This window comes from Spea bombifrons, chromosome 13 (genome assembly GCF_027358695.1).
Source record: "Spea bombifrons isolate aSpeBom1 chromosome 13, aSpeBom1.2.pri, whole genome shotgun sequence".
Classification (NCBI taxonomy): domain Eukaryota; kingdom Metazoa; phylum Chordata; class Amphibia; order Anura; family Pelobatidae; genus Spea; species Spea bombifrons.
Genome location: NC_071099.1, coordinates 13,661,768 through 13,681,581, shown reverse-complemented (window position 1 = coordinate 13,681,581; position 19,814 = coordinate 13,661,768). Strand labels below are relative to the sequence as shown.

General features: G+C 39.1%; 1 protein-coding gene across 1 annotated transcript; it reads right to left on the bottom strand.

Moving 5' to 3' along the window:
* Positions 1-360: 360 nt before the first annotated feature.
* On the bottom strand, positions 361-17,379 carry LOC128471132 (thyrotropin-releasing hormone receptor-like). Its single transcript, XM_053453000.1, has 3 exons — positions 17,169-17,379; positions 15,701-16,611; positions 361-946 (listed from the first exon to the last, which is right to left on the bottom strand). Exons 2-3 carry the CDS (start codon positions 16,502-16,504, stop codon positions 536-538), a joined length of 1,215 nt encoding a protein of 404 aa, XP_053308975.1. The 5' UTR covers positions 16,505-16,611; positions 17,169-17,379; the 3' UTR covers positions 361-535.
* Between the last annotated feature and the right edge of the window lie 2,435 nt (positions 17,380-19,814).

Below are 19,814 nucleotides of genomic sequence, written 5' to 3'. Positions count from 1 at the left end.
TTTGGTGCTTTTTTAAAGAAAAAAAACTTTTTCTTTAAAAAAGCACCAAACTTTTAGGGTGCGGCCTATATACGGGGGCGGCCTATATCCGAGCCAATACGGTATTATAGGTCTTACAAGTATCTTCAAGTTTTTCTTACATAATATACAGACAGAAGAAAGAGCTTCCTGAATCGACTCTTGAAAGAAGAACTTTTTGAGAAGTTTTTCACAACACTGTAGTAACGAACTCACAATGGTGTCACTGGAAATCTATGTATCCCTACCATAGCGCCGGCAGACTTAACCCCTTAAGGACAATGGGCGGTCCCTAAACCCATTGAAAACAATGCATTTTGTCATTAAGGGGTTAAAGAGACATCGGAGAGCCAGACAGTGTATAAATTTTGCAAATATTAAAGATCTTTAGAAGAATTTTTGCTTATTTACATTCCCTCTCCATTCAGGCAATATTTTTTTAAACATTTGTACAACACCATTTCGAATACATTACGTTGACGATTAAAATACCCATCGTAGGACAGCGTCGGAGGTATCATGCAACACTATATGTTCTGGTGGTATCTATGCATTTTTCTGTAAAGTTGACTTTTTTGGACGGGAATCCATTGAGATCCTCTTGGACTGTGAGGTCATGATCCGGGCTTTCGTGAGAACTGTCTTTCATCACGCTGTAGTACACCGGGACGTTGTAGTTGGCCGCCTTCTCTGTCCTTTTCTGCTCGCATTTGCAGAGGTTTTTGAAGGCCGCTCGGAACTTCTGGGACATCAGGTTGTATATGATGGGGTTGATGGCGCTGTTAAGATAGATGCACATTCTACAGAACAGCAAGAACCAAACGTTCAGGTAGGGAGGGTCCATGAAAGAGTTTACCACCACAAGCGTACGATACGGCATCCAGAGGAGGGCAAACAGGATAACAACAACAGCCAGCATCTTGGTTACCTGTAAGGGGGATAAGGAGACCATGATGAATGATGCCTCAATATTTTCAGTAGAACTAGTTCTGTAAACATAGAGACGCCGGTCGGTTTATACGCATACATCTACTATTATAGCAAGACGAAATAGATCTATGGTCTCCTCATTGCTCTGATCACTATGTCATAGTGACATCATGACGCTTCTATAATTAGCTAATTTATTTATTTAGGTTTTCTCTCATTGTTTCTTTTTTTCAGTTATTTTCTTTTTTTTTGTGGTGTGACCAGTGGCATTTTAATGTTCAGGCATTTGCCCCACCCCCACCCCCCCTAATGAACCTTAGGGGGTGGGGGCGGCAAATGCCTGAACATTTAAATGGTGTGGGTTTAGAACTTCTTGTCCTTGGATCTCGGTTCTGATAGACCGTTAACTATATCCTGCATACCATATTTTTTTAATTCTAGCCAATATAAAATGACGATTCGGGTAAATTACATTTAATTAGACTTCACAAATGCTTAATTGTCCATTTTTTTATTTATTAAGCCACCCGTCTTATCGCTCATGTAAAATTATACTTGCAGAAATATAAATTGTAGACGTTGCATTTAAAGCCTGCTGACAAAATGTTTTAACATCTTTTTTGAGAAGAAAGTTTGTATTTTGACAGGTTCTCCTCGTATTTGATATAAAGCCATTGTGCGTGGTGATTTTATTTTTCACAGATGTATCGGGAGAGATCTGCAGACTCCAGTCACCGTCGTCTCCTATTCTTTCGGCGGGAAATGCTCCCGCCTGCTTTGTTGAATGCTGCTCTATTTCAAATCAGGGCCCTGTGGCTTTTACAACAGCGACCTAAATAACGTAAATATGTATTTTCTCTGGATTGTTTGACATTTTCCAAATTGTTTCATTTAGTCGTCTCAGCACGAAAGATTTAAATGGCTTGGCTTCCCCGAAAACATTTCATTTGCTATATGGTGGGTGGAGGTGTGATTATTTCTGTACTCCTATGCTAACATTTGCATGGAAATGATATACTTTAATTATCTTTTATTGTATAAATGTAGTATGTTCTGTGCTATATATACGTTTATATTCAATAATAGACCAATTATTGATATTACATTTCATCTAAATATTTTATTGGGTTTAGAAGAGCACACAGAATAGACACATGGCAATAATTATGTCCGAAGACGCTCCATTCCTTGCCAGGTACCCAGCGAAATATCCTGGCCTAGATCTACTAGTCCTAGGACGGCAGGTCCAGAGGGTGGCAGACCCACTGCCACAAAGCCCAGGGGCAGATCACCATTTCTAGGTGGTCTACCCCTGCGCCGTGCTGTTCCTCAATGGCTCTCTGATCACCCAACCAGCCCCTTTATACTATGGCGGCTATGCCAGTCCAACACAGCCTCCATAGACTCCATAGGCGCCGCGCACCTTAGAGACTTTGAGCGCCGGGCTATGACTTCATCTCCAGGCGCTCCGCAGTAAGGAACCCAAGGAAATTTAAAGCTACTCTACGCCTTAAAGTGCCTTTGAACATCTTCCATACTGCTCCAAACCCCTCAAAGCCGAACGCTATAACATTTCGCAATACAGTCACCCGGCACACAATAGGATCTGTTCATAATGGATGCAAATACACAAAAACAAACAATTGCACATCAAAATGAATCATCCTTTATATATTTTTCCAACTCTGCTGCGTTTATTATAGTAATTCGTCCAACCGACATCTACTTTACCCATATGCTAAAAGAAAGCAGAACTTCCCCTGCCAGACTGCAAACAGCTATTCCACCGCTACAGCCATTATCTAAAATAAAGTAGCTGTAATTAAGTTCTTTCCTGGTAACATTGTGAATAATTTCAAATATCAACACACAGTGGGATCCACATGAAAGTCTCCCTAAGCCGCGCGATGCTCACAGCGGACGATGGCTAACGCCAGCTGTTTAGCTTTCCAATTTAGTCGGAGGCTCGGCGCACGCTTATACGTGTTAGGGGTAGCTGGAATCGAAGCAGAGAACAAAATTGTACGTGACTTGGCTGTAACGAGAGAAATCCTGCTCTGCTTGGCTGTGAAAATACCTCGAGGGTGTCCCTTACGAAATACAAAGTGCTTCTGTGTTGGCCATTGCAGACACACATTTAATTCTAACGCGACTCCCGTGATGCGTGATCGAACATGGCCAGACAGTTTATAAGCACGTAACGAGTATAATAATGATTACGTGGAAGTTTTACATCCTTTTGTTTTAATGAGACTGAGGGGAACAGCTTCGGCGCTACCCCTGATGGCTCAATATTTGGATTTCTTCGATAATCCACTCTGCATTTTTATTGACCGCTAAGAGGGCAAGCGTTTACGCTAATCCCAGTTGACATGCGGTAATAAAAAACGTCTAAATAAAAACAAATGGGCCCGTATTTTAGCCCAGTATCTGGTTTTAAGACATCATCGTCGTGGATCATTTCATTTCTGCCTCTGGGCAGCCATTTTTTGTCCCAATTCACATGCATGACTTTTGAATAAATACAACAAAGAGAAAAGAAAAATGATTAATTTGCTTAAAAAAAAGAGTGTTAGCTCTTTTCGTATATATAAGACTTATTACGTCACAAGGGCCAGGTCTAATTACCTGTCTTTTTTCATGTGGTTGGAGAGGCAATTGCTGAAGTAGACATCAAATGTAAAGTAATGTTTTTAAAAGAAGGAATGCTTTGAAATGACTTCATTTTTCAACCAATTGCTGGAGCTACCTTCTGTATTATTACATATAAAGGGCAACAAAGTCCAAAGACCCAGCTTCCTGTTGAATGCATGATGTCATTGTGTCCTCAGAACCAACAGGAAGTCCCAGATCGCTGATTTTTTTTGGACTATAAAGTAGGATTGTACATTGTTTTCATCTTCCTATGGCTGCTTCCAAGCAATACATTTCTTTAATCTTTAATTTATAATATTCTTTTTTTATATATAAAAAAGCAATCCATTTCTTTTTTAAATTAACATGCTGACCTAACTATATAATTTGAATACAAAAAGCAGCATTCATTATTATTGTTCTGCTTTATAAAACGAGGAAACATTCCGGGATGTTGGAGAAAATAAAATGTGGGGGTAGATATTATGTTCGTTTGAAGCAGAGATTGTTGAGCTTTGCACTCGGCAGCCTCATGCATATGTATCCTTCAGATGTGATAGGGGTTCACTTGTTTCGGCACATTCCTGCGGGATTGTTTTCTGAGACTGTTATTTTGTAGAAGATTGGTTTCCGAGTCTTCAAAAAACATATTCATAGAAAAAAAAAAGTTTCTATGAGGCTTTTGCCATTGTAAAAAGTTTACATTAACATGGAAAACAACGAATGCAGCCACATGATGGAATATTAGAAACACAGAATTTGACAGAAGTATAAAAAATATTCATAGATATATAAAAATCATATATATCACACTGGGAACATAATAAAAGTTAGAAAAAAAACAGAAAAATATGTCAAATTTTATCAACTTTTGGTACGTCAGAGGAGACCAAAACTTGATAGAATTTGACATATTTTTCTATTTTTTTCTTTCACATGGTATCCAATTCACCTTAAGAGGACACCTTTGAGGTCCTGAAATCTTAGTTTTATGTCGTTTTATACCTTTTTTTATTTTGGCGAAATAACAAAAAAAATATTGTTTCCACGAACGGACTTTTATCTCAAATCAGGGTTTATGATGCCTGTTCCTGGGCCCTCTACCTGTTTATCTCACGCATTAAGGGTTAACATGTAATATATGCAGGATTGATAAAAAAAAAAGTAATCTTAATTCTGTTTTCTTAATTGGTTGCAGATTGCTATGTACCTTAGTAAATGAACTGTCGTTCTTTGAAATATATGCGCTATAAAACTCATCTATCTATGGCGGCTTAGCAATTTGTAGAAGCAGTTAGCGCCTTAATGGAAATGGATTAAAGGGAAAGGATATTCAGCTTCTGTAGTAGCTATGTCATAAAAAGGGTACATCCTATCGGTAGAATATGCCAACCAAAATGTCAAAGGAAATTTCTATTGATGATAACTTTTTTTACATTTATTTAATGAACTTAAAAAAAAAGTCTCCGTGGCCTACAGTTATATATATATATATATATATATATATATATATATATACCCTATATATATATATATATATATATATATATATATATACTATAAGCCAACTCTCACAAATGACTTCATATTATTTTTTACACAAAGATCCATTGAATTTGATGGCAGATCAGACCCATTCGGCCCGTCTAGTCTGTTTTTCCGGATGTAAAGACTCAAACCTTTATCAGTGTTTGGTCTCATCTTAGATTCAGGATAGCCATAAACCTATGCATTTATATCCTACAAACCATTCCCCATTTTAGTCGACTACCTCGGAAATAATTAATCACAAGTCCCTCTCTTCTGTTGTCACAGCACAATGCACCCAATGCTATAATGTGCCTAGATTTTTACATCCCAAGTTCATTATTTTACATTTATCAACGTGAAACTGCAGCTGTCACATCCTCTACTAGTCTTCTAATTTACTTAAATAATTTCCCATTTTTCTTTTCACGTATGATTTTAGTTAATTTGCAGAACATTGGAGATCATTATCATCCGTCCTTCTATGCCGGAACTGTGCATATTTCAGAGCTTTTTAGAAAAGACCTTTTAAGTATCACTTCTTGTTTTTTGTCCTTTATGTATAAAAAATTCAATACAACCAAAAAAGACTTTGCCTATCAAAGCTTCCTCTGACGCTCACAAGCTACTGACAATTCCCTGCCACAAACAAATTTTCCTCTCTCGAAAAATTCCACTCCCATGGCAAGAATCATATTTACTTGGCTGAATTTCTGTAGCGTTTGCATCACCTACATTGTGACATTTATGTCATGCGCTGTGTTGTTTTTAACTTACTTTCTCGCAGACATCTCTGTTCCCATGGGAGTTACCATGGAAGCAGGCAAAATTGTGAGTTCTATTATTTTGTAACAAATCCGACAAATAAAAATGATAAATAAAAAAATAAATAAATGTTTAATTTTATTTTTTTTTTAAATATATTTAAAAAAATTATATTATATATAAAAAAATTATATTAAAAATTAAATTAGATATTACATAAAAAAATATTACATTAAAAAAAAATGTACTGTTAATCCTTAAAATACCCCAATTTTGAATATCTTTTTATACCAGCTTTAGAAATTATTCTTTCACCGGTAAGTCTCATAAGATAAAAGGCTGGAGACTGCGTGGTTTATAAATTAAAATGGTAGATTGTACCTGTTATTAATGAGTTGGCTGGTTAACAATATAAGTTATCTGTTGGTTTATATTATGTTTCACCGAGTCCTTTACCTTCAAGAGTCTTAATGGATATTATTGATCAGAAAGTTAGCCGTGGGGGCATTCAATAAGGATAATACAATGGCCAAAGACTAATGACATACTGAAAGACAAAGCGATGGAGTTATAGACAGCTAGGTAGACATCTACCTCTTGAATTTGATTCAGAACTTTTGTTTGACATTCTAAATACACTCCTTTGTTTAAGCTTCTGTTTAAGATCTTGGTTATTATTAATAATGTTCTTGACTAGAATGAATCATCTCCAGGGGTCTTCAGGGGCCAAAGTTTATTCCGAACCTCTCTGGTTAAGCACATATCGGCTATTTAACTGTTAGGTATTCTTTATCTGGTAATTAGTATAATTTGTTGTTTTGCAGTCTCAAACATTGTTGAGTTCTTAAGATCTTCTTCTGTTTAAATCCTTAAGTGGATATTAGTTTGGGCTCACGGTGCTTCCACACGCTCTTTCCAATATAATCTGTGCAGGGATACAGTTTTAATAGAGAGAAATATCCAGCTTCTGAAGAATGATACCGTCCATCAGAAATTGGGCTGTTCCGCTACATTAAACGTTTTGAGCCATGCTTAAAAAGCGGATTCCGAAATCAAACAAAATAAATCCCGCGGTGTCTGATGATTTGAGATGTTTTGTGTTGAATTGTGACAGGTTAATAAAAATCCGGATCCGCTAAACACTTCATTTCATACGCGGTCATTTTCAGTTTCCTCCATTAATCTCATGGCGTTTGGGACAAACTAAGGATGCGTGAGATAATATGTCACAAGTAAAGGAACCATATTTTCTAGAATTTTATAGAAGTTGTAACCTAAATTAATTTAAAAGAGATGCTTTTAGATTTAAGCAAAAGTCTCTAGAACTTATAAAAGGTAAGAGCAGGAAGGACATCAGAAATCTTGGTGCCCCAGGGCATTCTTGCCATGTTCCACCCAATGATCCTCCTGCCACCCTGCCCAATGCTTTCAATGGAGCCATCGGGCCTAAAAGTCTGGAAAAGGGCCACTAGGCTCTAACCTCCAGAAAGGGGTCATCAGGGCACCAAAGCTTGCAAGGATCCACTCCATGGTAGCAGGCTATGAGGACACAGTCATGGGTACCGGGTCATGAGGGCCCAGGCTGGGCTTCTTGCTTTCCAAGGTCTCATTCATGGGTACTGGCCGTAGCCCTCTGATGGTAGTCCTGCCCGGGAGTGCTAACCCTAGTGCTTATAATTGCTTCTTAAGTAGAAAGTAATACGCCAAAAGTCAAACTCGACGTAACCAAACCTTTTAGCGGTGATCCAGTTGATGTCATATATATATGTTTTTATGAAACTGAAAAGTATGGTGAGTTATATAGTTAATTCTGCGAACCTGAATGTCACCAATTTGGAAAACATAGAAACATGGATCAGACCCGTTTGGCCCCATCTAGTCTGCCCGTTTTATCCTTCTGGGAGGTTAATCCATTTATCTGCCATCCTCTAAATAAAGTAAAACACCATTACATCACGTTTACATCACATTAAGGCTGGAATCTTTGGAGACGCGATATCTTGCCAACAGACTGAACTCTCTGTGGTCCGTTGACTCTTATGGTTGGAATATTACATACAATGGACCCCTGACTCAACCCAATTCCCCAGAATTAAGTAGAAAATATCTCTTCAGATTAATATGTATCATGGGCTGTACGGACTCCTTAGCATTCAAGTTTGTGAAAGCCTGTATTGCATTCAGTATTTCTCCATTAGTTATAATCAACCAATTATAGCCCATTTCTGTTTCTTGCTAATGATGTTGCTCTCCGTGACCCCGGAGAAGGGAGATTTTTACCTACAGAATACACATCCAGACAATGTCTGGAAGGAAAAAAATTACTAAAAATCATAACCGGTACTTTTTTCAAAAATAGAATCTTTCCTGTACCTTCATTTCTTAACTTTAATCAGAATTTAGACTACATAGACATAATACATAACCACATGTAAACTCACAGCATTTGAAAATCCTAAAATGTATTTTCTGGTCCATAAAGTTATTGGCCTTCTGTACATCTCTAATTACCCTTTCTGTCTATATTTTAGTGTCTCTAGTGTTTTACCCATTTGTCTTTTAGCCCAGTACTGAGTGGGACATGAGTGAATCACAAACCTACCTTCAAATCTTTGGCTTTTGGTAACAAAAGCTTGTTGGGGTGAGAAAGCGAGAACTAGTCTGCTTCGAGGGTCTTTGAAATTCTTCCTGGCCCAGAAAGAGGTTACTTAAAGAAGTTGATACAAAGACTCTGTATAAGAGACCTCCGAGGTCCCGGAAGCTTATGTGACCCAATAGATTTATCTTACTCTATACCGAACTAAAAGACGGTATCAACTTCGACTTAAGACTCCTTCATCTAATGTTTCTGTGTCCCGACTGCAAAGTTTGATCACGGAAATATGGGATCTCTGCTTAAAATAGTGAGTTTTGTCTTGGAAGTAGTGAGGGTGCCTAAAACCATTTTATAGCCTATTAAGAATCCCATCGTACAATATGACAGCAGAAATCGGCCCCATTCGGCCCCTGTCTAGTCTGACCATTTTTCCTGCTATAAAGACTCAGACTTAGACCAGTTGTTGGTCTCGTCTTAGATTCAGGAGCCATATGCCTATCCCATGTATGTTTACATCGCCTCACTGTATTAGCCTCCAACATGTCTGCTGGAAGGCTGTCCCACTTATCTACCACCCTCTGAGCAAAGTAAATCTTCCTGACATTCCATCTAAGCCTCCGACCCTCTAGTGTTAGATTCTGGCCTCTTGTTGTAACTTTTTTCCTCCTTTGAAATAAATTTCTTTGTTAAATCCCTTTAAGTATTTAAACCTTTTCTGTCACGTCTCCTCTCTCTCTCTCTCTCTTCTCTCCTCCGAGCTCTCTCGCTAACAATGACAAACCTCCCTGTATTCAGTTACATCAAAATATATCAGCTGCGGCATATTCAACAGTTCTTTGTTTACCTAGCATTTTTTGGCACTGAGCATTCAGGAGTATCTCTTCATCGGGTTTCAAGAAACAAAACGATGAAAGAAGCCATGTTTTCGACGGCCTCGCTGAGGAATATAACTATTATTAATGCAAAGAAAAGATTCATTGTATAAACGGTATGTTCGGCCTTTTGTTTCAATCAATGTAGCTGAACAAACAGGACCCGTCCACCTTGTCAGATAATGGATTAGTTCTCACCTTTACTAACCAGTAACCTTGCATTAGACTTAATATAAAAAAAAGTTTCAATAAAGGTACAATTTTGAAGGAAATGGTTATTAGATTTTTAAATTAAATGCAAGATCTGAAACATAAGGGTGCGTTTTGTAGAAACAAGTGTTTTATCATGTGGAACAGGCCTGGATTGGCCATCTGGCACACTGGGGCAAATGCTCAGCTGCACCTACGTCACCGAGCAGCCACTGGCCTTAAGGTGCCAGGTCATCACCAGTCTGGCCCTAGTTCCCGAATGTGATTTACCTCCAGGAGTATAAGCTATTGGTGCCTCAGAAAACCCTAAACATTCAAATAAGTTATTTGAAAACAGGGAGAGGTTGGAAATTGCAAAACATGGTAACCTTGGGAGGACCACGCTAACAAAATGGGGTGTTCTAGGTAAGAGTCTCAAAAGAGTCTCAAAAGTTGACTTGAGAACCTGGCCTTCAATGCATATGATAAACATCTAAAGGAAGACATTGCTGCTAACTAAATAAATGTTTTTGGAGTATTTTATATATGCTTTACTTCCCTATTATTTGGCGTCTAGAGAAATTAGGTTATGGTCTACCAAAATGTCTGCTTCCTTCAACAGGAACTTTTTCTACCTAGGCTACTGGCCAGCATTGAGGAGGTCTATGCTCCATGAACAGTAGAAACTTGTGATAATTGGTAGTAATTTATTAACCCGCCTCAAAATCCATTCAAGTAACCCATTAGGACTTGGAGGCATTTGTGGAGAGATCAAACACAATTTTTAGTCATCTTGTCTTAACAGGTTATAGTTTGGGTTGGGCATTTAGCTCACGATAACAAACAGCATGTGTCACTTAAGAAAGTAGAATCAATAGGTAAACAAAGTTATGGCCACTGGATATTTTTTTTGTCTTGAGACACCATGGGACCTCTCCTTCTGTCCCTATTATGGGTTAAAATGCAGAAAAATGAAAAACATAGAGGGATCTTTTCATAAAGAGGTCAAATGGACAGTCAAGTTAAGGGTTAATTTGAGTGACCAGACTTGACTCCAGTTGCAAGCTCTCACAAAAATACTCACAGACTAACCAATCTGCAAGTTGTTTGAGAGGGAATGTAAGTGGCTGAGACTATACGTTTTGTGAGTTACAGGTGAGGACATGCAAAGCTCAATGTGAATTTACATGTCTTCATCCGTAACTGGCAAAATCAGCATCCCTCACACTACAATATCTATTGAACATCAAAAATAAAAACATATCTGAATGACACAAAATGCTTTCTCGTGGAACTCACTGGTTTACTGAGCACAAAACGGCGGAAAAAAGAAAACGGAAACACTTTTCACTTGGCGAGAACATAAAAAATATCACTGTTTTTTAACAAATGTACTTCACAGAAACAAAGCTTTCGCCAAGCTTTGTCACCTACGTAAAATGAACACTCAAAAGTTTAACCCCCTAAAGGACAATGGGCGGTCCCTAAACCCATTGAAAACAATGCATTTTGAGCTTTGCCATTAAGGGGTTAATATATATATATATTTTTTAAAAAACACATTCGGATCCTGTAATTCCTGAATGATAGGTCATTGGCAGCATGATGCGCCGCCTTATAGAGTGCATAATTAAGATATTATCCTACTGCATCCGCGTGGATCGCTTACAAACATTTACATTCAATGAGCTGACGTACGTCAGGCTATTTTTGTTACAAAAGCAATTAATTTTATTATCTTGTTAAAGAAAAATGTCAAAGTGAAATTAAATTTGGTATGCAGGAGCTGCGCATTAAATTACCCAAAGCTCCCCTATCAAATTAAAACACTATGTTATTTTGATGGCTTTCAATTACACAATGCGACTCAAGACAAGGACAAGGTCTCAAGTATTGCTCTGGTTTGAGCACTGGAGGGTCAATGAAAGGGAAGAGACACTTATTTGCCTCCTTGAGGTTGAGTAGCGATCCTCAGCTACAACCACTTGTGGTTAATTCCCTAAATTAATGGAGTCCCATCACCCAAAAATTAAGGGAAACCTGTTTGAGGAACAGGAGAAAGGTTAGAACCAGAGGCTATGATCTAAAACTGGAGTCCGAGGCTCAGATGGAATGTAAGGAAGGTGGTAGATAAGTAGAACAGCCTCTCAGTAGAAGTGGCAAAGGCATATGGCTCCTGAGTCCACGACCAAGGACTGGTTAGGATTGTAAACTGTACAGCAGGAAAACGGGCGACTTGACGGAGCCGGATGGGTCAGATCTGCCGGCAAATTCTATGTTTCTAAGAAAAATCTCTGTATATATCATGTATATTTTCTCAAAACTTTGTTTCATAGAGTCCTTCCATCTGTTTTAGCTAGTGCAACACACTTTTATTATTTATTATCTGAAAATATTATTATTATTTTTATTATTACTGTTATTATTATTACTGTTATTATGATTATTGTTATTATTGACAGTATGTCTTATGTGAACTAAATATTATCTTACAAAAACAGAATATTGAAATTCTAACTTCAGCTAATTCTGTAGAAAATAGTTCTGTATCATTTGAATAACTACTGTTAAAGACTCAAAGCCTCTACCACTTCTGCCGGGAGGCTCTTCCCATTATTTACCACCCTCTCAGTAAAGTCAAACTTCCATATGTTCCATAAGTTTTAGATTATGGTCTAAGTAACATTTTGGGAAACATGACAGAGCTGCTCTAATATCTACAAGCAGTCATTTTTTTATAGTAGAAACATTTATTCTTCTCCCTTTGTGATGCTGCTCCAAGCCTAATCTCATGAGGTCATGATGAGATCATCTAATCTCGACCCAGGCTCTTGGAGTCTATATCATATCTAAGCCGGGTCAGAAAAGGGTTACTTACTGATCACCATGATGACCTTCCAATCTTATTAACCACACGCCGCACACGTCACACACGCTATTCGATTATCAGAGTTTTAACATGTGACCCTTTTGATTATTTACAGTAAATGGGGAATTGCCGGTGAATATTTTCAGCGCATGGTATGTTAATGGTATTTGTGGATTCATCGACATTTAAAAGAGATCAAATGAAGAGTTAATAATCAATTTGAGCGTATGGAATTTCCTGATTACGTACTAACGATCTCCGAACTCCATTAACTGAATGGCGATCAGCCTCTGATGGATGTCACAATTATCTATGGCTCTTGAGTAGCGCTTTAGGCGCAGGTATAATTCTCAAAGCTTTACCCCCACCTGCGTGTTTGGCGATATAGTCAGAAAATGAATATTATATATTATATAAGAAACCCGCCTCAGTCATATATAATGGGAACAGCCATCTTAACTGGACAGTTTGAGAAGACAGTAAAAAAGAATGTGTATTAAATTATTTTATGTGTACAAAAACGTGGTCCGACAATTCTTGTAACTGATTGGCTGATTGAAACAGCCAATCAGTGGCAGGAAAGTGCTTTAATTGACATCAATGGCAGCGTCTTCCGCGAAGGAACACAGGGGTCCAAACAGAGGCCATAATGCAGCGTTTGCGGAGCCAGGAGCTGACTGGTGGTAAGTATAACCCGGGGGTATAAAAAGGGGCAAATAGATATGGGGATATTCTGAAGAATCTACCCCATTTGTAAAGTGGGGGGGCACCCTGAAATATTAAAGGGGCAATATTGTAGTGAATACAATGGTTGGAGTTTCTCTTTAACCATCTTTAAGTTTAAAGGAATATTTTTGCTTGTGGAAGTTTGCATTTGGGAACAAAAAGGGGAAGAATAACTCATCAATTAACTTCCTGTCCCGATCATTTCTCCCGTTACAAAGGCTTCCGGGTCCCATGGGAACCCAGAATTAAGCAATGTGGGGGGGACTTAATGGACAGATAATTGTACAGATCCTGTGGACAGGAAGTTATCATTGCTGATCCCCAGTGGTGTATTCTGAACCAGGCCAACCAGGCCTTAAAAGGTAGAGCACCAGGATATGATGTCATTTCCCAGCGCCCAACAGGAAGTACAGCGACAAAGAGGGGGCCGATGATGGCGCTGCCCTTGGATAGGTTAATAAACCCCTGGTGCTTCCATTATATAGATATATGTTGGGTTTATAAATTAAATCTATAATATGTAAACCATTAACATTGGTTTATATTTATAGTATCCGCTTTATGAGAAACCGGTACTGGAAAGGCAAGCCTTTAATGAATAAGTAACAGTTCCTAACGCCTTCGTATCTTAAATGTCGTGTTTGCTTTGGATTCCCTGATTACATTAAACCCAGCGGAGTAACAGCTGATAAGGTCAGAGGCTCTCGCACAGATAGCGCGGGATGCGGAAGGGATTCATCTCATCTTCTGCTGTCTCAAGCGATATAATGAGCTTATTAAACGTCTTCTCGTTATACACCACCTGGAAGGGTGTTTATACATGAAACGTGGAACGGCTTCTTTTGGGAAGGTGTTCTTGTCGTCTGTTTACGTCTAATTATTGGTAGAGTTACACCATATGGACAAAAATATAGGGACACCTGACCATTCCACCAACTGGGACTTTTGTGACATTGCATCCAAGTGGTGCCCTCTGCACAGTTTATAACACTACGGATCATTAGTAGAACCAGTGTTGTGTCGCTCCAGCCATTATAAGTACGTATATTATAGCTGCGTGGTTCCTTTAAATAGTTGTGATGCCCCCCCCTTACAAGAATCCCCCCCATATACAATTGCGACCCCCCCCATTGGTACGCACAGGAAGTGCTCCCTTCCAAAGGAGGTGGTTTCCTGCCTCCGAGTGGCTTCAAGCAGCCAATCAGTGGCAAGAATTGTCGTCCCCCGGAGGACCCCCGGGGGGGGGACACATTAAACTGTCCCTTTAACAATTTTACATTAGTTCTGCAGTTTTGACTCTGCCATAGTATTAAGTCATTTAAGGTTTTTTAAAGTAAATATTTAAATAGTGATTTAAGTGAAATCAATTTAAAAATTAGTAAAAAAAACATGAGTGAGTATTTGATGAAATATTATTTTGTGATCATGCTAGACTGGTATTATATGAGCATTAAAGAAATGTTTACACTATTTAATCCCAAAAAAATTCAGCTTAACCCTTAACATGCTTCTTTAACCTTCTAGATCCCAGTGAGCCGCGCGAGACACTGGCCGCTTTGAAGAATTCTGTATCAGGAAGAATCATCTGGACCTGAATTCGGTCCTTCACCGATTGTAAACAAAATGACATTTTTACCTGAATGGCAAATAAATCAGAGCTGACATTTCTTAACATAACAGGGCATCCATAAAACATAACGGCGCGGACGCAGACTCCCCGCATAGCGTCACTAATGAAGCAGAAAATATATTGTGTGCAGGGAAGAATCTGGGCATCGGTGGCAATGATTAATGTACTAACATTAGAGCCATTGTGGCTTTTCTTCATCTGCCTTGCTTTTACCACCTCTGCTGGGATCATACGCCATATATCTACACCCTTTTTGAATGAAAAGGGGTTATGTGTAAAATATTGACAATGGTCAAGCTGTAAAACTGGGGACTTATGCCCATAGCAACCAATAGAATGCTCGATTCAGCAGGAACATTTTACCGGTTGCTGTGGTGATAAGGCCACTTCTCAAAGTTTGTGTCAGAATCATTATTTATAAATTTCACTTTTTTTTTACATTTTTCCTTACTCAATCGCGTTGTGGAGTTACTTTATTGACAGTAGTGGTTTGGAACAAAGGGTAGACAACCGACCACTTGAGGCTCCAGATCAGCAGGGGTTAACAAAATAATAATCAAAAAAAAGAAAAACAACTTAAAAGCACACCGCCATACACCGCGTAGTATTGAGCAGCTGACTAATTCGTATTGTATGTTTTTCTTAGAAATCAATCTACCCTTCAACATCAGATTGTTTGCTTTTTCTGCCTCCATTACCCAAGAGGATTCCTCCGTGAAAAGAGCAGATACCTTTCCTAGGAACATAGAATCTGCCCGGTATTCCTGCTGTAAAGACTCAAACCTCAACCAGTCGTTGGTCTCGTCTTCAGGAGCCATATGCCTGAATTGACCTCAACCACTGGGAGGCTGTTCCACTTCACTACCACCCTAACTAACTAACTGATCCCTCCGTCTATTGATAAATTGAATGGACGCACTCTCGTGCCAGATGGAGATACTCACCTGCTTCCGTGAACTCACGGTGTTCTTGTTCCCCTTACATGAAAGTTTTATGGAGTTGTAGGGTTTCCCATGATGTTTAGAGCTCATCCGGCTAAGATCCTGGGGGTTGGATGGAAGCGGATTCATAAATAATATCCTCGCGATCAGTCCGTACAAAACAGTTGCGAGGACCAGAGGAATCACGTAGAAGATGGTGAAGTCCAGGAAATAGATGGGGGTGTACAAGTTTCTAGATACTCTGTAACCACAGTTGACCTGGACGCCATCAGCGAACTTCACTTCCTTGGTGTCCACCAGGAAGAACCACATGACGCAGTACATGGAGGTGAACATCCACACGAAGGTGATGATCTTCTTGGCTCTCGAAACGGTGCAGATGAACTGGGCTTTAATGGAGTGGCAGATGGCTATGTACCTCTCGACGGTGAATGCCGTGATCGAACAAGCTGAGATATTGATCCCCAGGTACTGAAGATAAGTTATGCAGAGGCAACCAACGTAGCCGAAGACCCAAGACGCAACAACTTCTGAGATGTTGGGAAGTCCAGCGGCCAGCAGTACTATCAGGTCAGCGATGGCCAAGCTGACCAAGTAACAGTTTGTCGGAGTCATCATGTGCTTGGTCCTCAACACAACTAAAACTACCATTATGTTCCCGGCAATACCCACTCCGCAGATTAAAAGGACAAGGAAAATGGTAACCACCTGTACCTCGAGGGCATTTTGGGGCATGTTTCCTAGTGTTTGATTGACCCCAGTTTCGTTATATACATGCGTTTCCAAAGACATTGTATAATTATCCATGTTTTTCCTTAAAACGTTCTTTCTTTCTCTTTTTCTTGCAAATTATCACAGCTCTAGGCAGGTAGCTTTGCAAGGGGGGGATTAACACTTTTTCAAATCAACGATCCCTGTTGAAAAAAGAAAAAAAAACCCACAAATGTTAGTAAATGACCATAGTCTAGTTTTCCTTAAGTGTTAACTGGAGAATATTGATGATAGGAATTGTAGTTAATTTACCGATAGAATAAAAAATTCTAAAAAAAATCTAAATAAAAAATTCAAATTAAAAAATGTTATCAATTACAAAAATTAAGCAAATTCATCAAGCTTACAACTAAAAAGTATACTTATAGGAAAATATACAATGGTGACATTAACTATTTGTTAACCTTCTAATGCAAAATATATACATTTGCCCCCTTAAATTGCTTATTCTTTAGTTTTTCGAAGTGTGATCATTACAGACTATGATACATTGGATCTAGAATTAGATATTAATAGAATATAAATTAGAACATAAATCATTTTTTTTTAAAGATTAAACAAAGTTCTAGCATAATGTAAAACTCAAGATGAATGATCGTCAATGGAATATAAAAAAAAATAAATAGAAACATAATAAGGAAGAATAATAAAGAAAATATATTTTTTTAAAATTTTTTAAATTTTGTTTAAGAAAATGTACCATTTCCAGCTGCGTTGATTGGAGAAGGAGGTGAAATCCTGGGGTATAATGGAAGGTAAGAGTGGAATCCAGTGGTTGCAGGATTCTTCTGAGATGTGATGTTGCCAAGAGAGAAGCTGCCGTTGTTATATATGTGGCTTGCGATGGGAACTGCAGATCAGCACCAGTAGCTTTCGAGACCATGGACAGCAACCAGAGCGCAGCTGCGGCTCGAGCTGAATGAGATACAGCGTTTCTACACATCCTTTCAGATGCTTTTAACCCATTGAGCCCAACAGACTGCATAAACATAAGCAGGCACCCAGCCACGTGTAACAAAGCACAGGAGGGACCTTCTCAAAGAACTAGAGGTTGTAATCTAAAACCAGAGCGTCAGAGGATTAGATTTACTTTACTGAGAGCGTGGTAGATAAGTTGAACAGCCTCCCAGCAGAAGTGGTAGAGGGCAACACAGTGAGGGGATTTAAACATGCACGGGATGGGGATACGGCTCCTGAATCTAAGACGAGACCAACGGCTGATTAAGGTCTAAGCAGGAAAGACAGGGCGGACTAGATGGGGGCCGAATGGGGCCGATCTGCCGGCAGGTTCTCTGTTCCTTCGCATGCAGGAGATGATTGGATTTCCCCCGTGTTCTCTACTAAATGCCCTCGCCTTGAACTCTAAATATTTAATAATGCAATATGCACACCAAAAAAAAAAAAAAGAGGTTAAAAAACACAGATAGTCTTGTTGCGAGAGTTGTTTATGAAATGATAGCCACCTTCTTTTTGAAATATTAATATGGTGTGTGTTTTTCCACAAATCCGACTAAACAGGACGTTTTCGAGCTGCTGCACAGGTGGCGTGGGACTGAAACAGAAGCGGGAGGGTTGGGCGCCATGATAGCCGGGTGAATATACAGAGGGATCCGTTTCTCTGTGTTTACATTTCAGATCTGAGGCCGATCATCTCACTGTGAAGAATCCTCTTTGATTTACTTGATGTGTGGTTGTAAAAGGATAATAGCCGGCTCTCCTGCTTTGCGGCATGGTTGGCTTTGCTTGGTGGCACCTGAGGAACGGACCTCCGAGGTCCCGGCAGCTTGTGTATCGCCTTAGTTTATTAAGTTCTGGCGATATATCGTGAAGGGGAACTGTTGGTGTCGCAATTTCTAACATAAGGCAAATAAAATTATTTCAAGTTCCTATATTGTGCGCTTTTTGGTTGTTAACCAATTTGGAGATATTTTGTTGAAATCTAAAATGTTTTAAAAAAATCCTGGAAAGCTAAGATTTGGGGAAAAAATATGCACATTTAATAGTTGTTTCTGTCCTAAAGTCCTCTTTCTTCTCCTGTCTCTGTTTTTACAAAGGCTGCCTGAACCAATTAGTAGCAATCAACGGGCTTAACAATAGGAGACGGATAACTTAGAGGGGAGCAATAACCATGCGGATCCTAAGGACAGGACGTTGAGATGACTGCTCTCTTGCAGTGTGCATAAGGTGGGATTCTAACACACAACATGCACACACACACACACACACACACATACACATATAAACACACACACACACAGGGGAGGGCTGGCAGCCTAAGGCCTGGGGGGCAAGTCTAGTCAACTGGCCCATTGCACCATCAAAGCGGCTGCGAGCGACATTGAAAGCGGCCGTCGTGCGGCAGTCACTCCACCAGCGCCTAATGAAATTAAAGTATCCGGCGTGCACGCACCGCATGCCTCAGCTCTTCATTACACCCCTTTTAAGACGTGGGAAGAGGAGCTGAGGCATGGCCGTTGGGTCTGACTGCCGCATGATGCAGGGGCGTACCTAGAGCATTTGGCACCTGTGGCAGACCCTGTATGTGGCACCCCCCCCCACACATACACACACTTTAAAACTGCATAGTTTCTATGGTTAGGCAAACATTGACAGGGGTACAGCATAACTGTTATCATTATATACTTAGGGATTATGCGGTACTACCGTCAATGTGTGCCTATACCTTGAGCCAGACACTGACAACCCCTATCACTATATACTAAGCCAAACATTGATGTGGTGTAGGCTTACCACTTTAGTGACTGGCATAGTATATAGTAGGGATGCACCGAAATGAAAATTCTGGACTGAAACTAAAAATTCAGCATTCACTTGGCCAAAACTGAAAAAAACAAACAAACAAAAAACTTTAAAATACTTTATTAAAAGTAACACCAAAATTAGACAAAAAAATCAACAACAATATTAACATATATATATATATATATATATATATATATATATATATATATATATATACACACATATATATAACAACAATCACAATCCTATCATGCCCAGGTTCTAGCATGTGCTGGTTGACTTAGCATGATAGGAGTGTGATTGCTGTTTGCAATTATATATATATATATATATTAATACTGTCATTGAATTATTCTGTCCAATAAAAGTGTTAACACACCGAAGTTGGACCAAAAAATAATTTATAACAGCAATCACACTCCTATCATGCCTAGGCAGCCACTACATGCTGGAATCTGGGCATGAAAGGAATGTGATTACGGACTCCCTATGCCAAGTTATCCCCCAACACTTACACATCCATGCTATCTGAAACCCTCATTCACAAACATTCAGCATAACACCCATCACTCTCACACACTTA